Source organism: Saccostrea echinata, unplaced genomic scaffold (assembly GCF_033153115.1).
Source record: "Saccostrea echinata isolate AGI-Se365-2 ecotype Australia unplaced genomic scaffold, CSIRO_AGI_Sech_v1 ptg000016l, whole genome shotgun sequence".
NCBI classification, from domain to species: domain Eukaryota; kingdom Metazoa; phylum Mollusca; class Bivalvia; order Ostreida; family Ostreidae; genus Saccostrea; species Saccostrea echinata.
In genome coordinates, this window is record NW_026889765.1 from 5,365,753 (window position 1) to 5,384,446 (window position 18,694).

An 18,694-nucleotide genomic window follows, 5' to 3' on the forward strand; every position below is an offset into this window, starting at 1 on the left:
GTACTATTATTCCATTTCTTTCATTTTATACAGGTATTTTACATCAAAATTACCCGAGAAAAAAAAGACATCTAAGATTTTTAGATTGTAATAACTTTTCGACAAAATCCGAAATCAATACATATCCGGGGGTAGGAAGACTTTGGTGGCAATATGTACTACTCCATTAGTGGCCGTAAAATCCGGAAGTATCAGGAGGGAACCACTCACAGTAACATTACCTTAAAAGATGTCAACATAATGACGTCATAACTCGATATATACGTTATCAGTCATAAATTATGAAAATAATAAAAGAAAGCAAGAGTTTCAAATATTGGAGACCTTGTTGGTACAAAATATAAGGATCTTTCTGCTTTATGAAATTCGACATTCTAGGACGTATATTGAATAATACCGGTATTTTATCTTCTTCCTCTTTTTAAAGGCCTTTTAAACATGGATTTTGATCTTAACTGAGTTTTGGCAGATTTTTTCTAAAAACACACCTTTTATGGAATCGACCGTCAGAGTTTCTCCTAGCATCGTTGTAAATCTATCGTTTTGTCTCATTCCCTTTGTAAAATATGTACCGGATAGGATATGATTCTCCATAACACCTGTAAAATATGTACCGGATAGGATATGATTCTCCATAACACCTGTAAAATATGTACCGGATAGGATATGATTCTCCATTACACCTGTAAAATATGTATCGGATAGGATATGATTCTCCATTACACCTGTAAAATATGTACCGGATAGGATATGATTGTACCGGATAGGATATGATTCTCCATTACACCTGTAAAATATGTACCGGATAGGATATGATTCTCCATTACACCTGTAAAATATGTACCGGATAGGATATGATTCTCCATTACACCTGTAACATGAACTTATTACAGTTAAAATTATTGCCCAATTTACTAGTAAGTTGAGGTTCAACCGGGATAATATACGATAAATTAAGTTTCTTACAAATAGCTCTATGTTTTCTAACTTAAAGAATGCACGTGGAAAGAATTTATTGATAAAATAACAGGTGCTTGAGGAATGAGGATAGGTCTTCCACCCCCACCCACCCCGATAAGGACCTCCGGACGTTTTGGATTTTTTTTCTCATGAATAAATTATATTTCAAAGACATATTTGTGATATAATAACTGACATTATTTCCAAAAAGCATCTAATACATGCATTTTATATTAAAAAAAATGTTTTTGGATAATTTTTTCTAATTGATAGCATATATAACAAGTATGTCCTTAAGAGATAAGTTACGGGAAAATCAAGCAAATTTAGATATAAAATCGTTGTCTTAGTGGTTGGGATGCAATTATATATAGCATATTGTAACTGTCTTCTTTGTGCACCATAAAATAATAAATTATTGAATTAATAAAAGTTATGGCAAAAAGTAAGGCTTCTCAAAACTGCATCAAATTCAAGATCAAGGTCATGAGGTCAAATATCATAATACAATCCAAAAGGTTTTGTCGCAAGTACAGAAATGCACAAGTGAAAAATAATATGAAAGCCCTGTCTCTTCTGGGGCAAAGGTTATGGCCAAAGTTAACTTTTTTGATAAATACATGAAATGTCTAGGTCAAGGTCATGAAGTATAAACTGACTGGAAAAATGTTGTCATAATGTTGTCATAATGTACATGTAAAAATAAATATTACCACTGTAAAAAAAAAATTTGAAAAAGACTGAAGGTTAAACTTACAGGTCAAGTTCACAAGGACAAAAACTAGAGTAAAAATAGAATAAAAGGAACTTGAAATAGGTTAATATACACATGTAAAATGTACATGCCTTATCATCCCTCATTCAAAAGTTAGTGAAATTACGTCAAACTTTAAGGTCACAAATATCATAGCAATTTATGGGAAACTTTTTTGTCACAGGTTATACATTCGACAAATATGAACGCCTTATCATTTCTCATTCAAAAGTTATCAACAATGTTAATTTTTGAAAATTAGATCAAACTTCAAGGTCAAGATCAAGAGGTCAATTAAATCATAGCATGTTCGGAAACGTCTTGCCACAAGTACAATTTGTAAGGCACATGTCCAATATGAATGCCCTAGATTCTCTCATTCAAAAGTCGTCACCAATGATAAAATGTTTGAAAAGTAAGTCAAACTTCAAGGTCAAGATTACGGGGTCAAAAATCATAGTATATTTGGAAAGGTTTTGTCACAGGAAATGTACATTTTTTTTTGTCAAACACTTCAAGGTCACGGGGTCAAAAATCATACTAGGAAAGGTCTTGTCACAGGTGGTGTATATATATGTGAAATATGAAAGCCCTGTCTCTTATTCAAGTTATGAGCATGGTTAAAGTTTTAGTTAGGTTAAAGTAAATAGACGGACAGACAGACAGACAGACGAATGAGATTTAATGTCCCCTTGCTTTCTCTAAAGCGGGGGACAAAAATCGGAAAAGGTCCAGGGTCTTCATCGGGAGAGGGACCTGTCCTCAAGCACTTAGCTGTGAATACAATTGAACTTTTACAGACTCTAATCAATTGGAGAACAACTTTTTATACACCTTTGTGATATAATTCATTTCTTACCGATTAAAACAACTTTAGACAAATCTAGAATTGATAAACTCTGAATTTTTAAAACTTTGTGTTTCTACTCACGACGAATAGCCGTTTTGTTTCCAATAAGAATGTTCATAGTCTTATTTGGTAGTGACTCAAAGGCCAAGTCTGAAGGGGCAAAAAGAGTAAATGGTTCCTTCCCTGAAAAGGTAAGAGACTGATGTTTATTTACGAAAGAAACAAACTATTAAAAAGAATGTCAATGTACACGTATATTCAGTTAAGCAGCCTTTTTTTTTTTAAATAAAAATAGTCAGCTATTTACTATTTAATTTTTCTGCTAAGCCCCCATCAATAAGCCCGTACATTACATAACGTGTAATCGGAAGGGACGTCAGCTGGGCAATCGAACCAAAAGTGGGAGGTAGGTACATGACACGTGATAGAAGGTGAACAATTCCATTGGTTGCCTCGTTGTCAAACTTTATCATTGGACTTCCGGATGCTGTAATGACCTGCTTGAAGTTAAAAAAAAGAGAGGATAGTTTACGTCTCCTAGGCACCCGATCCTATACTCCGGTGTTTCCAGGGATTCATGTTTTTTGCCCTGTTCACGATTAGCATTCTTTACAGAACTTATAAAGATTGATCAGTCCGTTATCTTCATCTTTTCGAGATAATGTTTTATCCTCTTTGTATACTGTAGCTACAATGCAGTCCTGTCTGACAAACTTCATGGCTAGGTCTAAAAAATATATTATCTCGTAGAAGTAATAAACTAAGAATGCATAATCTAACAAAGTTTAAATTTCTTCTACTTTAATAATAATGAATCTTTTAAATACCCTATTGCCTCCAAGCCTTACCTCTCCCTCATGATAAATATTAAGACGAACTTGTAATAGCGCATCCCCTCCCTCAATCCTGGATTCCGATTTGTATGTGACCTCATTTTGGAAGCTGGCTTTTTTGTGGTATCCGTGTACGATGTGGTAGAGTAGGATAAGTTTGGCGTAAGAGGGGTCTTTGAGATTGTTCCTCTCGTCTTCTGGGAGCTCGTTAAACGCTTGGTTAGAGGGAATGAATACTGTAATTGGACCTATGTAAAAATATTGATACATGTATAAAAGGTCCTTAAACGAATTTGATTTTCCCCTCCCCCTCCCTACTCCTCCGGCTCGTGCACCATGTGTCAAACCCTGACTACTATTTAGGCATAGTATATGTAAAAGCACAACACTATTATATAAATATAGATAGGTATTTATGGACTAGAACCCCAACTCTTGTTGTGGGTGAAATATATGTATCCAGTGAGAGAGAGAGAGAAAGAAAGAGAGAGAGAGAGAGAGAGAGATCAATTTCATTAAAATCCGTATGGAATACTACGCATATAATTTAGTGTAAACTTTACCTTTCTGAGTAAAATTCCTTGTCAGGTTAGTTTTTTTAACTAAATCCAGGAATGTTGTTGCTCCGAGTTTTTCTGCTACGTCTAGTACACTAGCACTTGTCGTCTTCGGTGAAGATTCATTTCCTTGTATTGAAAAAGAAATTCCATTCAGAAGAAAGCATGTGATAATATATCGCGAGTACCTTGAGTTCCCGTGCGAATTCATTTAATCAAATTGTGTTATTTATTGGGATAATATTTGACATAAAAATAAAAGTCAAAATAGGCCACGATCTGACCTGGCTTTTTCTGTTTAGTGACAAATCTATATACAGAAGATAAGGCATTAATAAGGAATAAATGTGTATCAAAAGTTTAGTGCAGAAGAAAATACAAATTTGCGGATCTCAGATTCCACCTTCTGACATTGTTAATCATTTAGAAAAATAACCTCTCACCAAAACATGCAGGTAGTATCACACCCCCACCCCCCACGCCTCCTTTTTTTTTCGAAAATGCCTTATGCTCTTAAATTTTACCACCATCACACCCCTTTCACAAAATAGGCTTTTCGAGTTAAGTTTTGGCTTTTTAGGGCATTTTTTTATTGCATGATTGTCAGTTATATTCTGGACCCCCAATAAACTTTGAAAATGAAGATTTCGTAATTCCGTATACATGTCTGCACAAAAAGCTGATGGAATTATAAACCAAAGAATTACATGTGTACGTGAAAGTTAAAATAAATATCAATTTATATTTCAATTTTCATTGAAAAGCCGCATGTCCTCCCCCTTTTTTGTTGCAGTACAGTCTAATGGCTGAGGCTATCTGGTACCGCTTGCAAGGTGGCTGGCAGGAGTTATCTCTCCATAAGTGCGTACGAGTTATCTCGCATTAAAACGGTGATACCCTTATTAAAAAGTTCCACATCAATCATTCGGTACCAGATAGCCTCAACCCAAATCACCCCCATGGTAATGTATTATTATTTTTGTGGAAAAAGTTGGAATCTCCCCCCTTCCCAAAATAGGATTTCCGAGTTTGCTTGTGTCAAACAGTTTTCAGGTAGGCTTAAATTTTCACCCCCCCCCCTTTTCACACTTCCAAAAACTATAAGTACTACGTCGGACCCATTCCCACTTTTAAATTTGATATTTTTTTAAGCTAAAAATTAAAAAGTCTGTGTAAATTAGCAATTGTATGCCAAAGAATAAAACTTCCATAGATCCAACTTTTTCCGGAAATCACTTTGTCCGTTTTTGTATTTTATTCAATATCCGGCAGTAGTCCATAGCATCCAGGCGTGGTGTCAACTCGCACTTTGGACTCAAGTCAGAAGCATTTTATTATTTCTTCATTTACAGCATCATGAATTCAGCCGTAAGTGAAAAAACTGACTGCTTTAATCTTACTGCAACGCTTTGTAAAACATTTCAAATTATTCTTTATGAACTGTTGTTCGAAATAATCGATATTTTTTCAAATGGGCGGATCAAAGGCAATATTGCTTGCAATGACTTTGAAGAGATTTTTTTGCAGAAAGATCATGTCAAACCATTTTATTAAAATTATTTAAAATAATAATAAACACTCAGTTGTTTAAATTTCATGCAAACGTTGTAAGCTTGAGAAAATTTGTATTGTAGAATATTGAGAGTGCACAGATAATCAACATGATCATCTGAACAAATTGTTTTTTTGTTTTTGTGTGTGTGTAAAATGCAGGCAATATATGATAACTATAATTTTACAACATGCAAGGACAAGATTAAATCAATATTTAAATGATTCATATGAATACCCTTTATCTAACATTTCCTGTTAATGTGCCGATAGAGACACCTTGATGAGATCAGCAAATATCAATGATTCACCAGGTATATTGCCTGGAGAAAATGTAAATGTTACCAGAAGATGATTTTCTTATCCATCTTCAGGGTGTTATTTTGTTCTTATTCTCTATTCAGTGCTAAGATATAAAATTATGTTAACCTATTGATTGAAAGACTTTATTATAATAATGCTATGTCATTGCTGAAATTGCCAAGTTGAAAAAAAAATCTCTAAATTTTTTTACTATAATTTTGGATACGATCAATTCATTGCGATCAATTAAAAATTGAATGAAATTAGGCAAATTGAAAAATATGTTTTATTTTAAACATATTAAAGAAAATTAACAAATCATTTATGTTTATACTAAAAAGCAATTCTTATAAAATATGCAGTTGGTATTGAACAGAATTAATGTAAAATGAAAGAATATCGTAATGTTTAAATCTTGTGTCATGATGATTGAACTTAAAGGTTTCAAAAGGAGCCACATATGTTTTTCCATCTGTGATGTGATAAACAAAACTTTCATTGTCATGAAAGAGTTCCACTACCAGTCTTTTAAATTCTGGGTATGCAAAGTTTTGAACCAGTCCCTTTGAAACAAAAAACTGACACATTATGTTCTAAATGCAGCCAAATATTTGATTACTGTAAAACCAATTACTATTAGCAACAACTTTTCTTTGCAACTCATCAGTTTGAAATTCTTCCACAACTTCTAATTTTTGCAAGTTAGGTTGTACATTCTATGTACCAGTAAAAACTCATCTAAATAAATGCTTTGCAGCAAGAAATAGGAAGACTACAAAACTCATGAATATTTCTCAGACACAAAGAGCAAATGCAAGGAATATTGTAAATAAACATTGTGGGACAACTAGAGGGTATAAATTAACATTATAAAATAAACATGGTCCTCTTTAAAGAAATTTTAACCTTCCATATATTGTAGGAGTTCCAGAAAGCAGCTGAGGATGTTAAAAAGCTGAAGAACAACCCCTCAGACCAAGATCTGTTGGAGGTGTACAGTCTATATAAACAGGCCACGGTCGGCGATGTCAACACAGGTAGGTCATTCAAGGTCACTGTCCAGTCTGATAGCTAATCCATATAGGGCAGTTAGAAAGGCAGAATTATGTCTTTTTTTCCTCTGTATGAATCATACAGATACTGCAGATACTGAGAAAGAATAATATGTTACACTCATAATCATGATAATACAGTGTATTTGTTTTGACTGTGTAAAAACTTTTATGTTATCATGGTTATTGTCACTTGATTAGTGCATGAATGACTAAAAATATTAAAACATTGATCTGAACCTATGAATTTGATACAGTACAATTTATATATGCTCAAAATTCTGTATAACTGATTGGAATTCAACACATGTAAAAATAACTTATGAATTTCATCCCACCACCACCCCCACCTTCATTCCTTGACCTCCACCCCAAAATCCTTTTCTCTAGAGAGATGAGAATTTAAAGATAAACTTTATATGGCATACAATGTACTTACTAAGAGGTAAACTGTGTCTTTCAGCCTTGTTGAGAAAACGAGTTATTCCGCGACTTGTGTGGCATTTTGGTGAATAGTGTGTGTTAATATTGCACACTTTCAGCAATTCTTGTATTATGGATTTCTTTTTGCAGTGAAGACAATTGTTTCACTTTCAATTCAAAAAAAAAAAAATGCCAAAATACCTTTCATTTCTGTTCATAATTGTAGACAATATTAATCAAATTACACCATTATTTCTAATCCTAATGAAAAAAGAAACTATATGAGTGGAATTGTGCTTCTACACATGCAATCTGACAATGAACACACAATGTTGTTTACATATGTGCAGGAAGAGTTGAATTTTACAGCTGTCTAAACTTTCTGTTTGTCCTCTTATTTCTTCCCAAACACAGAGACAATTTCATCATGTGTTGATAATATTCTGAATAATGTTTATATTCTGAATAATATTTCAATCTTTCTAAAAATTTCTGTACATGTATGCAATGTATGTCATTGCTTCTGCCAATAAAATAGTGTCAGAGAGTATATTTTTTGCAATTTATGTTTTAACATTTATTTTTGCATATAATTAAAAAGTCTGGCTTTAATAAGAATATGTGTATTTAGAATTCCTTTCATAGCCAGTGCAATAAAGAAACTATGTGTGTTCAAATCTTTTAATCCTGTTTATATTTCAGCTCGGCCAGGAATGTTAGATTTAAAAGGCAAAGCTAAATGGGATGCTTGGAATGGAAAGAAAGGTATGGTTAAAGTCAAACCTCCAAACCCTTTATACATGTAGTTGTCTGTACAGACCAATAAACTCACTTGTTGTGAATTTGTTGTCGGATGGCATAAAATTCACAACAAGCGAGTTTAGTGGTCTGTACAGAAGACTATAAAGGGTTAGGAGGTGGATAAAATATAGAGGTTGGTTATAGAATATGTCTAGAATAAGGGGATGAAAGGTCGTTGATTAACCAACGCTGGAAAATGGCGAAATACATCCCCAAAGTGCGCAGAAAATCTTGCGTTGTAAATTGCACTTTATTTACATTACGGGATCTGTAGCGTTATAATCAAAGACTAAAATATAAAACCATAACGCTACAATTCTGCAGCTAATTTGAATCCACTTACTGATAATTATCATTACTTTTTAGAATTATTTTTCTAGTGATTTTTATTAAAAATTACTTTTAAAATGAAAAGTGGGGTGTGGGGATATTTTCTGTAAGAATTTTATCAAATTTCAAATTAAATAACCATAGATATTTGTTTCTCATTTAGGAATGAGTAAAGAAGACGCAGAGCAAGCCTATATAACAAAAGTAGAACAGATGAAAGGAACGTACGGATTTGATTAACAAGGTATTTTCAGATATACAGTAAAACACGTTTCTAATGAAGTGTTAGGGACCTACAATTTTGATTCGTTACAATCCATAATATCTGTTAGTTCACAACACATTTTAAAAATACTGGGAATGAAAACCACTTTGCTGTAAGCATAAATTCATTATAAGCATGTTCTCTTTAAGGTTCAGTGATACTCTGATAAGAAAGATAACTCTTAATGACATTTATGTCTATTATTCCTTTATAAATTTGTCCAGTTGAAGTGTCTTTTTTGTCCAGTTTTGCCCTGCAAGCTATGTCATATTTGTTTGTATTTTACTTATAAAATACATTTCTTTTGGAAAATCAGAACAGTTAAAGCAATATTTTATATGAATGAGCAGAGGGTTTATGAACCTTAACTGTGTTTTACTGTACCGGGTAGTGTGTCATTGGGAACTGAAAAGTAAATACCTGTAATGTAAACAAAAACATGATTGGTATGTTGACTGTTTATAAATGTACCGGTACTACATGTGTATTATGGCAATTTTAGTATATTCGAAATTTTTAGCAGTTGTTATTTCTCACTACACAATCAATGATGATTTTGCCAAGTTTCTATTAAATTCAGAGAGACTTGCAATGGCTTTAGAAAATAAAAATTCTCAAATTCTGTATGTATCATGATGCTTTGTGAAATTTAGACCAGTAAAATATGTGCATGTTGAGTTGTTTTTTTTCTGGGAATTGTTTTCATTTTTTGTTTCAGACAATGGATTATAGGCACAGCTTAACAATCAACATTCAGTGAACAACATCTATTCCTCAATGGTAGTGATTAGAGCCTTACATGTGCATATTATGTGTTCTTTTTAGCATTATAAATTTAGATAGATATTTTAGATGATTTGTACTTTTTGAAATATTATGACCTCATATGAAATAAAAATTCATTTTGATCAACGAACCAATGTTTAAACTCATATACACATATGAATTGTTTTCTGTACTTTTGTAAAGTTAAAAAAAAAATTGTGTGTAACACTTGTTTACTTGTTTTCACAATGTTTATTGAAAAATCATGTATTGTGATGTTTTGATAATTAAAGTAAATGTACCTCAGTTACATCATTTGATAAGACTTAAAGTGTACCACCATTGAATATATTTGAATTCAATTTGGATTATTGCACAGAAAAAAAATGAAGTTTTGGGATTTGCTCAACCTTTCTGCTTTTAAGATATAATCTTACATAAATTGGTGCTCATAAGGTGAATTGTAGGTATAATTTAGGGACTTGGCAAGAATTTGCAGTTGGCAACTTCTAGCAATTACTCTGTAAAATAAATTCCTGTCTTTCCAAATATCTCTTCCCATGATCATTTCATGTTTTGATACCAAGTATTATTTTGAAATTCATCTGGAAGGGTGTTTTTTTTTTTTTTTTTTTTGTTTTTTTTTTTTTTTTTTTGAATGAATTCAAAAAGGGAATTAACTGTTTAAAAAATTTTGGGGGAAAAAAACTTGATGAACAAAGGATGATAACTCTAAGAAACCTGCTTTGGATAATCTGAGGTCCTTTCTGACTGGTCAGATTTTAAGCTTTGATTTGTGATTCATACATATATATGTGTAATTTGTGTTTTCACTTTTTGATTGCCTTGATTTAAAATGGTAATTTTATAACTAGACTATATTTGCTTCATTCCACATTACATGCAATTTTTTGATCTCTTGGTGAAGGGCATTTGTACAAATAATTTATGTATATTGATTAAAGATTGATTATTTTTTTCATCTTGCAATCTGGTTTTTATTGTCTTAACAAACAGAGGATTTAAACTTTCCTCCTGTCAGTCATACCAACTTGATTTTGAATTAAATTTTGCCGTATTATTTATCTTGTATACTTAACAGGGGGGCTCAAAAATTTTATATATTTGCCATTTACATTTTGAATTTGAATATTTGAACACAATCAATTTTTAAAAAATGGCCAACTATTTTTTTGTCTGATGCATATAAGTATTAAAGAAACTGATTGATTCTTATTTAGAGTTGCCATGTTTCAAAATGGTTTTATTTTAATCAATGGTAAAATATTTCGGAATATGTATGGATGGAATTTTACTAATAATTTGTAAACGAAGAACCAATAAACAATTATGTTTGCCTGAATTTATTGGAATGCTTAAAATTTGAGAAGAAATGTACATGTTTTAATGAGACATGAAACCTTTGACATGTTTTCCGATTTGTTCTTTGACAAAATTTAGCATTTTAAAACAATTTTTACACTTTTATTATCTATATGAATAAACACTTGCCAAGCATGGATAATCCATTTTCTATTTTTGTGTTATAGTAGAAGGGAAATAATGCAGATTGTCTCTTTAAACTTTAAATGAGAGAAAAAGTTCAAATTGTAGAACAATTCATTTGTGATCGTAGCTAAAAAGCATCATGTTCTTAAAGTGTAGGATGTTAAAATTTATTACATTTTCAACAGTGAAATACTGTGATTTATTCATTGAATAAAAGTGATATTCTCTCACAGTGTGAAAGGATACCAAAAATGATATTCTCTCACAGTGTGAAAGGATATCAAATTAAGTAAAAAAATAATTTCTAGCCTGTCATAAGATAAAGATCTATAGCAACTAAGCATCTTGATAGAGCTAAAACTGCATATTTCTTCCTGAATATGTTGCTAAAGTCCATGCTATGTAATGTTTTCAATCTGACACACAACTTCTAAGCTATGACGTCTCAACCGCTCAACTATGACGTCAGGCCTACGACACTGTGTTAGAAAAAGACACTGAGAGGCAAAGGGAAAATCAAAGAAAATGTAATAAACAGAAAATTCCATGTTTTGTAGATGAATATGGAATTTATTTCACTCGTGAGACAGGATTTTTTGATATTTTCATTCGTGCTTCGCACTCGTGAAAATATAAAAAAAAAATCCTGTCCCACACGTGAAATAAATTCCATATTCATCTACAAAACATTGAATATCCTCTATGTACTTTTATATGGCATTTGTGCATTGTTCAGATCTAACTGTGAATTTTTACATTATTTTGCAAATTATCAGAGATAACAGAGTCGATTTAAATGAAGCCAAAAAATACCGGGCAAGCAAAGAGGTGTTACTATAATACAACAATATGTGTTTCTGAAACACTGATGACCCTACAGGGCATGCAGCTTATGGTGAAGCTTAAAGTTACTGAAATGCAAGTCAAACTCCAAGGTCAAGAGATCAAAAATGCACTTAATGGTGCAATTAAAAAAAAAAGTCTTATCACAAGGAATACACGTGAAATATGAAAACCCTTGCAACAACCATTCAGAAATTATGGCCAGGTCAGACACAAGTAGGTCAAACTCCAAGCTCAAGTTTATGAAGTAAAAAATGTATCATAATGATACATAAGAAATGGTACAAGGAATAATATCTTTGAAATATGAATGAAAGCCCTAGCACGAGGTGTTCAAGAGTATTGACTTTTCAAACGTAGGTCAAACTCCAACAAAAATGGTACCCAAAGGAGTGCCAACATTTTACAAAATCAAATTCCCACGTAGCCAGCATTTTGGTTTTTACACCTGAGTGATTAGCAGAATTTAGTCTGTTTTTCATGTATTTTTATGACGTCGAGCTCTTGGAGCTCGAACGTCATCTAGCAAGCGCCCAGTTGAAATCGTGACCGGATATGTACGCGACCGAATGTGTCAGTCGATGCATCCGCAATAGAAAGTAGCAATAGCTATAAACCAATTTCTTTGAAAACGCTCAAAATGAATAATAGCTTGAAAATAAAACTGCATCAATTATATCTGCAATTAATTCTATTGCAAAACAACAATATTATGTTTTATTCTCACACAAGAAAAACGTGATGGTTGTTGCGGATGAATTTCTACAGAAAGGTGCGTTGAATGACATGAATAACATTTCGGAACGATAACCGTGTAACATAAACAACACAACAGGAGGTAAAATAATTACAAAATTACATAAACACGAATACTACAAGACTGAAAAGATTGAATTTCTAAATCTTAGCTTTACTTATACAATCTTCTAACCAACTCTATCCTGAAAACCGATGATATTGACCAGTATTGCTGTATTTCTCCATTTCCTCAATTTCCCGGTATACCGTATACCACGCCCGATCGTAACTCGATCGTAATTGTAACAGAACAGAGTCTTGGTTGTAGTTTAGATGCAATCACTAATACAATGCTTTGACATTGGCAATTAGAAAAAAATATTATATAAATTCATGAAATCCTTCATAGTTCTTCAACTGACTGAAAGACATGAACACATTCGACGGTATCTGGTCAATTCGAACCCTGCTCCATTCGGACCATGACATAAGGCCCCAGACTGTAATTTTGATATTTTGTTTAAACTATTTTTTTATTACGTTTCCTGAGTCACTCACTTGACTTATTGCTATCTTCAAATTCAAAATGATCTTTTGAAATTGTTTTTCTTCTTCGACGTCATTGAAGCCTTTCAGGCTTTTGATTTGTATTTTACCTGAGAATTACTACCTTAAAAAATAGTATAAAAATAAACTAAATGAAAATTTAAGTAAAAAAAATATGATAAAAATTAAAAAAACAAAAACAAAAAAAACAACAACAACCAAAATTCCAGAAATATAAATGTGGTTAAATATGTCTACATTTCTTTTAAATTAAAGATTGATAAAAATATTCAAAATTAATTAAGAAATGAATTAAGTTTGATACAAAAATGTGTATATTGGAAACAATTTTCAATATCTAAAATATGATTATCAATTGTGATTAAAAATATTTATCTAAAGCATGGAACATTCAGTAGTTTGGTCTTTGGTCAACACAGCCCAAATAATGAATTTGACCTATCTACAGATATAGCGAAGTTTTTTGCAATCCCCGACAAAATATTCTCAATAATTCTTAGTAAAACTTGTTTAGTGTGAACACGAATATAGTGAATTTACGGATATAGCGAAGTTTTTTTTTTTTGCAATCCCTGACAAAATATTCTTAACAATTCTTAGTAAAATTTTACAGATATTTACAAACTCGGATATAGCGAATTTACTATAAGAGCAAACTGAATTTTGTGTGCCCTGGAAGTTAAAAATAATTTTAATTAAATTACTCTGTAATTTGCATATCATTATCAAATATTTAAAAGAGATATATTTATACCAGAACAGAAACTCAATACATCACATTAATATTCCATTCATATTATATACCAGGTATATTCGCTATACAAAATATTTTATTCGGTGTATTATAATCTTAAAACAGACTATATAGCCTACCTTAATTAATATATTTCTTTTGTTCACCTGCATCCCATTCCCACTTACTGCTGTATTTTCTCGAAATATTGACTAAGTGCGAAGACACCAAAGAGACTCCAGACAAGGATTTTGCAAAAAAAGATTTCCTGACCTTGACCTTTGACATATACAAAATTGGCTCAAGATGATTGCATACCCTGTACTTATGGGCACTCTGTGGGTGAAGTTTAAGCCAAACTGCTCCAAGGAAAGAAAAAAATATGTTCTGAACAAGGATTTTACACAGAGAGGCTTTTTGACCTTGATCTTTTATCTACAAAATTGGCTTAAGATCATTCCAAAATTCCGCACTCTCTGCCCACAGGCACTCTCTAGGTAAAGTGTGCCAAGGGGATATAAAATATGCTCTGGACAAGGATTTCACACACAATGTTTTCTTTCAACCTTGACCTTTGACCTAGACCTCTTCTGCAGAACAATGCTAAAGAGGGTTTTGCAGAAACTTGCGATTATTCCCTAAATCGAGAAGGACATTTAAATACCCACGACGCATGAGGAGTTATCTCTAACTAGAGATAATGCTACGTAGATGACTTTATTTATTACATTTTCAACAGTGAAATACTGTGATTTATTTATTGAATAAAAGTGATATTCTCTCACAGTGTGAAAGGATACCAAAAATGATATTCTCTCACAGTGTGAAAGGATATCAAAGTAAGTAAAAAATAATTTCTGTTCTGTCGTAAGATAGAGATAGTAACTAAGCATCTTGATAGAGCTAAAACTGCAAATTTCTTCCCAAATATGTTGCTAAAATCCATGCTATGTAATGTTTTCAATCACACAACTTCTATTCTATAGATAGTTTTCATATGACGTACAGTGTATTTTCTCTCCGAGTTATTTCCCTTGGCCGTCATCTTGGTGGTCAACCTGGTAATTTTTCCTCTTTGTCTTACCAAATCTAAGAGGGTGTAGCAGAAATATTTGGGGAAAATCTTTATAGAATAAAAATAATGAAATAAAGGAGGCTTTAACAAATGTATATTTTTCAGAAAAACAATGCTTCCTACCCCACAATGGCCAGTATAAAAAGTTAAAGTTGGTTGAATAATGAAGGAATATGAGCATGTTGACCTCCAATATGGCGGCCAACGGGGGATAACTCTTGTTAATTTGGGCCTACTGAAAACTATCTATTGGACGTCTCAACCGCTCAACTATGACGTCAAGCCTATGACACTGTGTTAAGAAAAAAACATCTAGGCAAAGGGAAAATCAAAGAAAATGTAATATTTAAATAAACAGAAAATTCAATGTTTTGTTGATGAATATGGAATTTATTTCACTCGTGAGACAGGATTTTTTGATATTTTCACTCGTGCTTCGCACTCGTGAAAACATAAAAAAAATCCTGTCCCACCGTGAAATAAATTCCATATTCATCTACAAAACATTGAATTTCCTCTATTTATACGACGGGTATGTCCAGCTTGTTATAACAAAATATTTCACATTTTACGTTTATTTCATGCATATACTTTTTTCCCAACATAGACTGGCGACCTGTAAGTAAACTTTTTTTCTGGTCACTCTCGCCAGATTGCACGAGAAAAGTTAGAACGATAAAAAAGCACAATTAATGGCAAGTGCACCTCGCACATCATTTTGAAAGATGTACTGTATAGACAGCGTGCGTTAATTTAATTTTTCAGTATATATAAAAATGTGTCCAATAATTCACGCTGTTGATGCAATATCCAAGAAATTCCATTGATTCATTTCAATTTAGTTGTTTCAAGTCAAATATGACATTAATTTCCACTAATTAACAGATCAATAATGAAACGAAATGCGTATGAAAAAATTAAATTATTTAAAATGATAGTACTTTATGTTTTAAGACATCACCACTAAATAATAACATTAAATATATATCTTATTAGTTTTAGATCACAATATCAAAGAAAACAATTTAATTCTGCAAGCATTTAAAATATTACCCATTAATTTTCTGACATTCTCTCCCTCTCTCTTTCTCTCTCAAGAGAGATGTTACATTGTACTTCTGTCATATTGTAATTTTTGAATTTACCGGGTGGTAGTAAATTCAAAAATTACAATATGACACTTCCATTATACATGTATAAGAAAAAAATATGTATATATATACCAGCCATTCCAGGATTCGAACTCATTCTCATGAATCTTTGCATAGAGTCCACACGCTTTAAATTTACCATGCATGCACTTGACCAGCTCCGACAGTGAAGTATCATGTGCTATTTTATGTGCACATTTTGCATTTCGGAAAGATAATAATTTTTATTCGATTTTTGTGATTTTCAAAAATATGCCTCTTTGAAACAAAAAATGGGAAATGGCAGTTTTGAAGAAAAATCCTGTCTCTTTATGTGTATATCAAATTCATTCTGTTTCAAGAAGGCAATTTTTCAGAACAATGGGGATTCCCTATTTGAAAAACAGAAAACTTAACTTATTTTGCTATGTGACTAAATTACACTTCATTTAATGGCAAATTGGAAGTCGATATGAAATTTCTAAATATTTTTCTACATTGTGCACGTGCTGTATATACCGTTGTATCTGAAAAAAATTTAAGACCGTTTTCTGTTATTTAAATTTTTTTTTTAAACTGCTACAACTTGAGGGAAAATAACAAAAGAACTGCAACACCCTCTTTAACCAAACTTGTCATAAAGCATTCTTTAGTTTAGGAGATTCTAGTTTGTTCAAATGAAAGACCACGACCATACCCACAATAACACCCCCACCCCACCCCCGGTCTTAGGAAACAGACACCTCGTAAGGTGGTAAGGAGAGTTGTATACACAATATATGAAGGAAATCAAGTCACTCTATATAATAGTAGATTGCATGCATTATATAAAGAAGATGGGAGAACAAGGCGATCGAAATGCCTATATTGTGCGACAGATAAAAAAGTAAAACATTAATTAAGTCTCATATGCAATTATGACAAATTTTCTTTGATATTTCATTTAACATTAACGTATATTAGTACTTGATGTAAAATCTCCACAAATCGCAACAATCTCACAAAGATTAAAATAATTCATCTATGAAATAGCATCACAGGTACACAGGCACTTGTTTCGGTAATAAATTGTTTAACCCATAGTATAATAATATATTATTATACTATGGGTTAAAAAATTTATACCGAAACGTGTACAAGTGCCTGTGATTAGCATGCATACACCAAAGAGGGCAAAAATGACCAATTCTTCACACTAAAACGCATTGAGGGGTCTTCGCTCCATCTTTAAAAAGATTTTACTCAAAGTTTGCGTGAAAGTGTACATTCTTCGGTTAACATATGGAGCAAAGACCCCACTTTACCTTAAAAATACACTTTTATGGCACAACCTTCGTTATTGAAGTCCATTTAGTCAAAGGTCATACATGTATCACATGTTTGGTATAAGCGGTATGCATGTAGCGGAGTGATTAGCGTGTAGTCTCAAATGAAAAATTGACACTCAGGATTTTATTGCTTGGGTTCGAATCCTAAGAATTACGTGTACAGAGTAAACTGTTAGTATTAATTCCAGTTTTAAAGTTAGTAATTAACCATGGCAACATACCTGTTTTTGTAAATCGTAGAATGATTTTTGTCGCAGGCCCGTAGAACGGGGGAGGTCAAATTGCAGGATGTGAACAGTAAATTTTGCTTGTCAGATAATTTTGGGAAGTCCCCCCCCCCCCACACACACTTTTGAAACCGTTGCTCCGGGACTGTGTCGAAAGAATTTTCCAAAGGAAAGTTTTGTTTCTCATACTTTCATACCTTTCAATGATAAGAACTTTAAATACTAAATTCACAATGTTCCTACATTTGAAGCTATGTAGGCATTTTGCACGCCTTGTTCCCACATCTTCTCAAAAAAAGTGCACTATATACGCGTCATTTCAATGTCTAAAACTGCCCTGATTTAGCTATAAATTTCCTAATTTTAGCCCTAGATTAGCCCTAAATATCGTTTTCTTAATTTTAACCCTAAGATTCGCCCTTATTTTTATTTATTTATTCATTTAATTATTTATTTATTTATTTATTTTGTCAAAAAAGTGCAGCCTGAGTCGGGGAAAAATCTATTTTGCGATATTTTTAATGAAAAGGACCAATCATTTTTTAGCAATGAATTTTCCTTTTTAATTTTACAAGGTTACATTTGGTTTACTTTCATATTCAGCTATAGTGACTTTAAAACATGCGTTTTACACGTACTTTATAATAAAAATCCAGGTATCACTGACAGGTCCATACACGGATGGATCTTGAAAAGGGGGGGGGGGGGGTGGGGGAGTCGGCCGGAGAAGTCTATGTAAAAGTAGCGAAAAAATGATCTTGGAAACCCCCTTCCCCCTAAGAACACGGAACACGCACCTCTTTAGAAACCTTACCACCCACGAAATAGGATTTTCGGGTTTGGGCAAGGTGTTTCGTTTTCTTTCTTTCTTCTTCTTTTTTTTTTTATTTTGCTTGTCAAAAATTTTCCGAGCCTGACATATGTTACATATAATTATATATTATAAATGCGCTTGATGTGAACCCCCCCCCCCGGAAAAAAAACCTGAATCCGCCCCTGTCATACATGTAACCTTTAGAAATAAAAGACTTATATTCTTTTTGTTTATTTATTTCTAAAGTAACCTAAACTTTCATTATTTCTAGCTGATTTTATGCATT

The 18,694-nt window shown here is 32.4% G+C and overlaps 2 protein-coding genes across 2 annotated transcripts; one reads left to right on the forward strand and one right to left on the reverse strand.

Annotated features, from left to right (window-relative positions):
* Positions 1-109: 109 nt before the first annotated feature.
* Positions 110-4,165, reverse strand: LOC133188758 (transforming growth factor-beta-induced protein ig-h3-like). Its single transcript, XM_061324246.1, has 6 exons — positions 3,961-4,165; positions 3,413-3,645; positions 2,872-3,061; positions 2,646-2,747; positions 489-599; positions 110-221 (listed from the first exon to the last, which is right to left on the reverse strand). The coding sequence occupies exons 1-6, from the start codon at positions 4,163-4,165 to the stop codon at positions 115-117; spliced, it is 948 nt and encodes a 315-aa protein (XP_061180230.1). The 3' UTR covers positions 110-114.
* Positions 4,166-5,218: 1,053 nt separating this feature from the next.
* Positions 5,219-10,969, forward strand: LOC133188849 (acyl-CoA-binding protein-like). The gene is made up of 5 exons (XM_061324331.1): positions 5,219-5,322; positions 6,731-6,845; positions 7,986-8,048; positions 8,578-8,658; positions 9,398-10,969. Exons 1-4 carry the CDS (start codon positions 5,311-5,313, stop codon positions 8,652-8,654), a joined length of 267 nt encoding a protein of 88 aa, XP_061180315.1. The 5' UTR covers positions 5,219-5,310; the 3' UTR covers positions 8,655-8,658; positions 9,398-10,969.
* Positions 10,970-18,694: the final 7,725 nt, after the last annotated feature.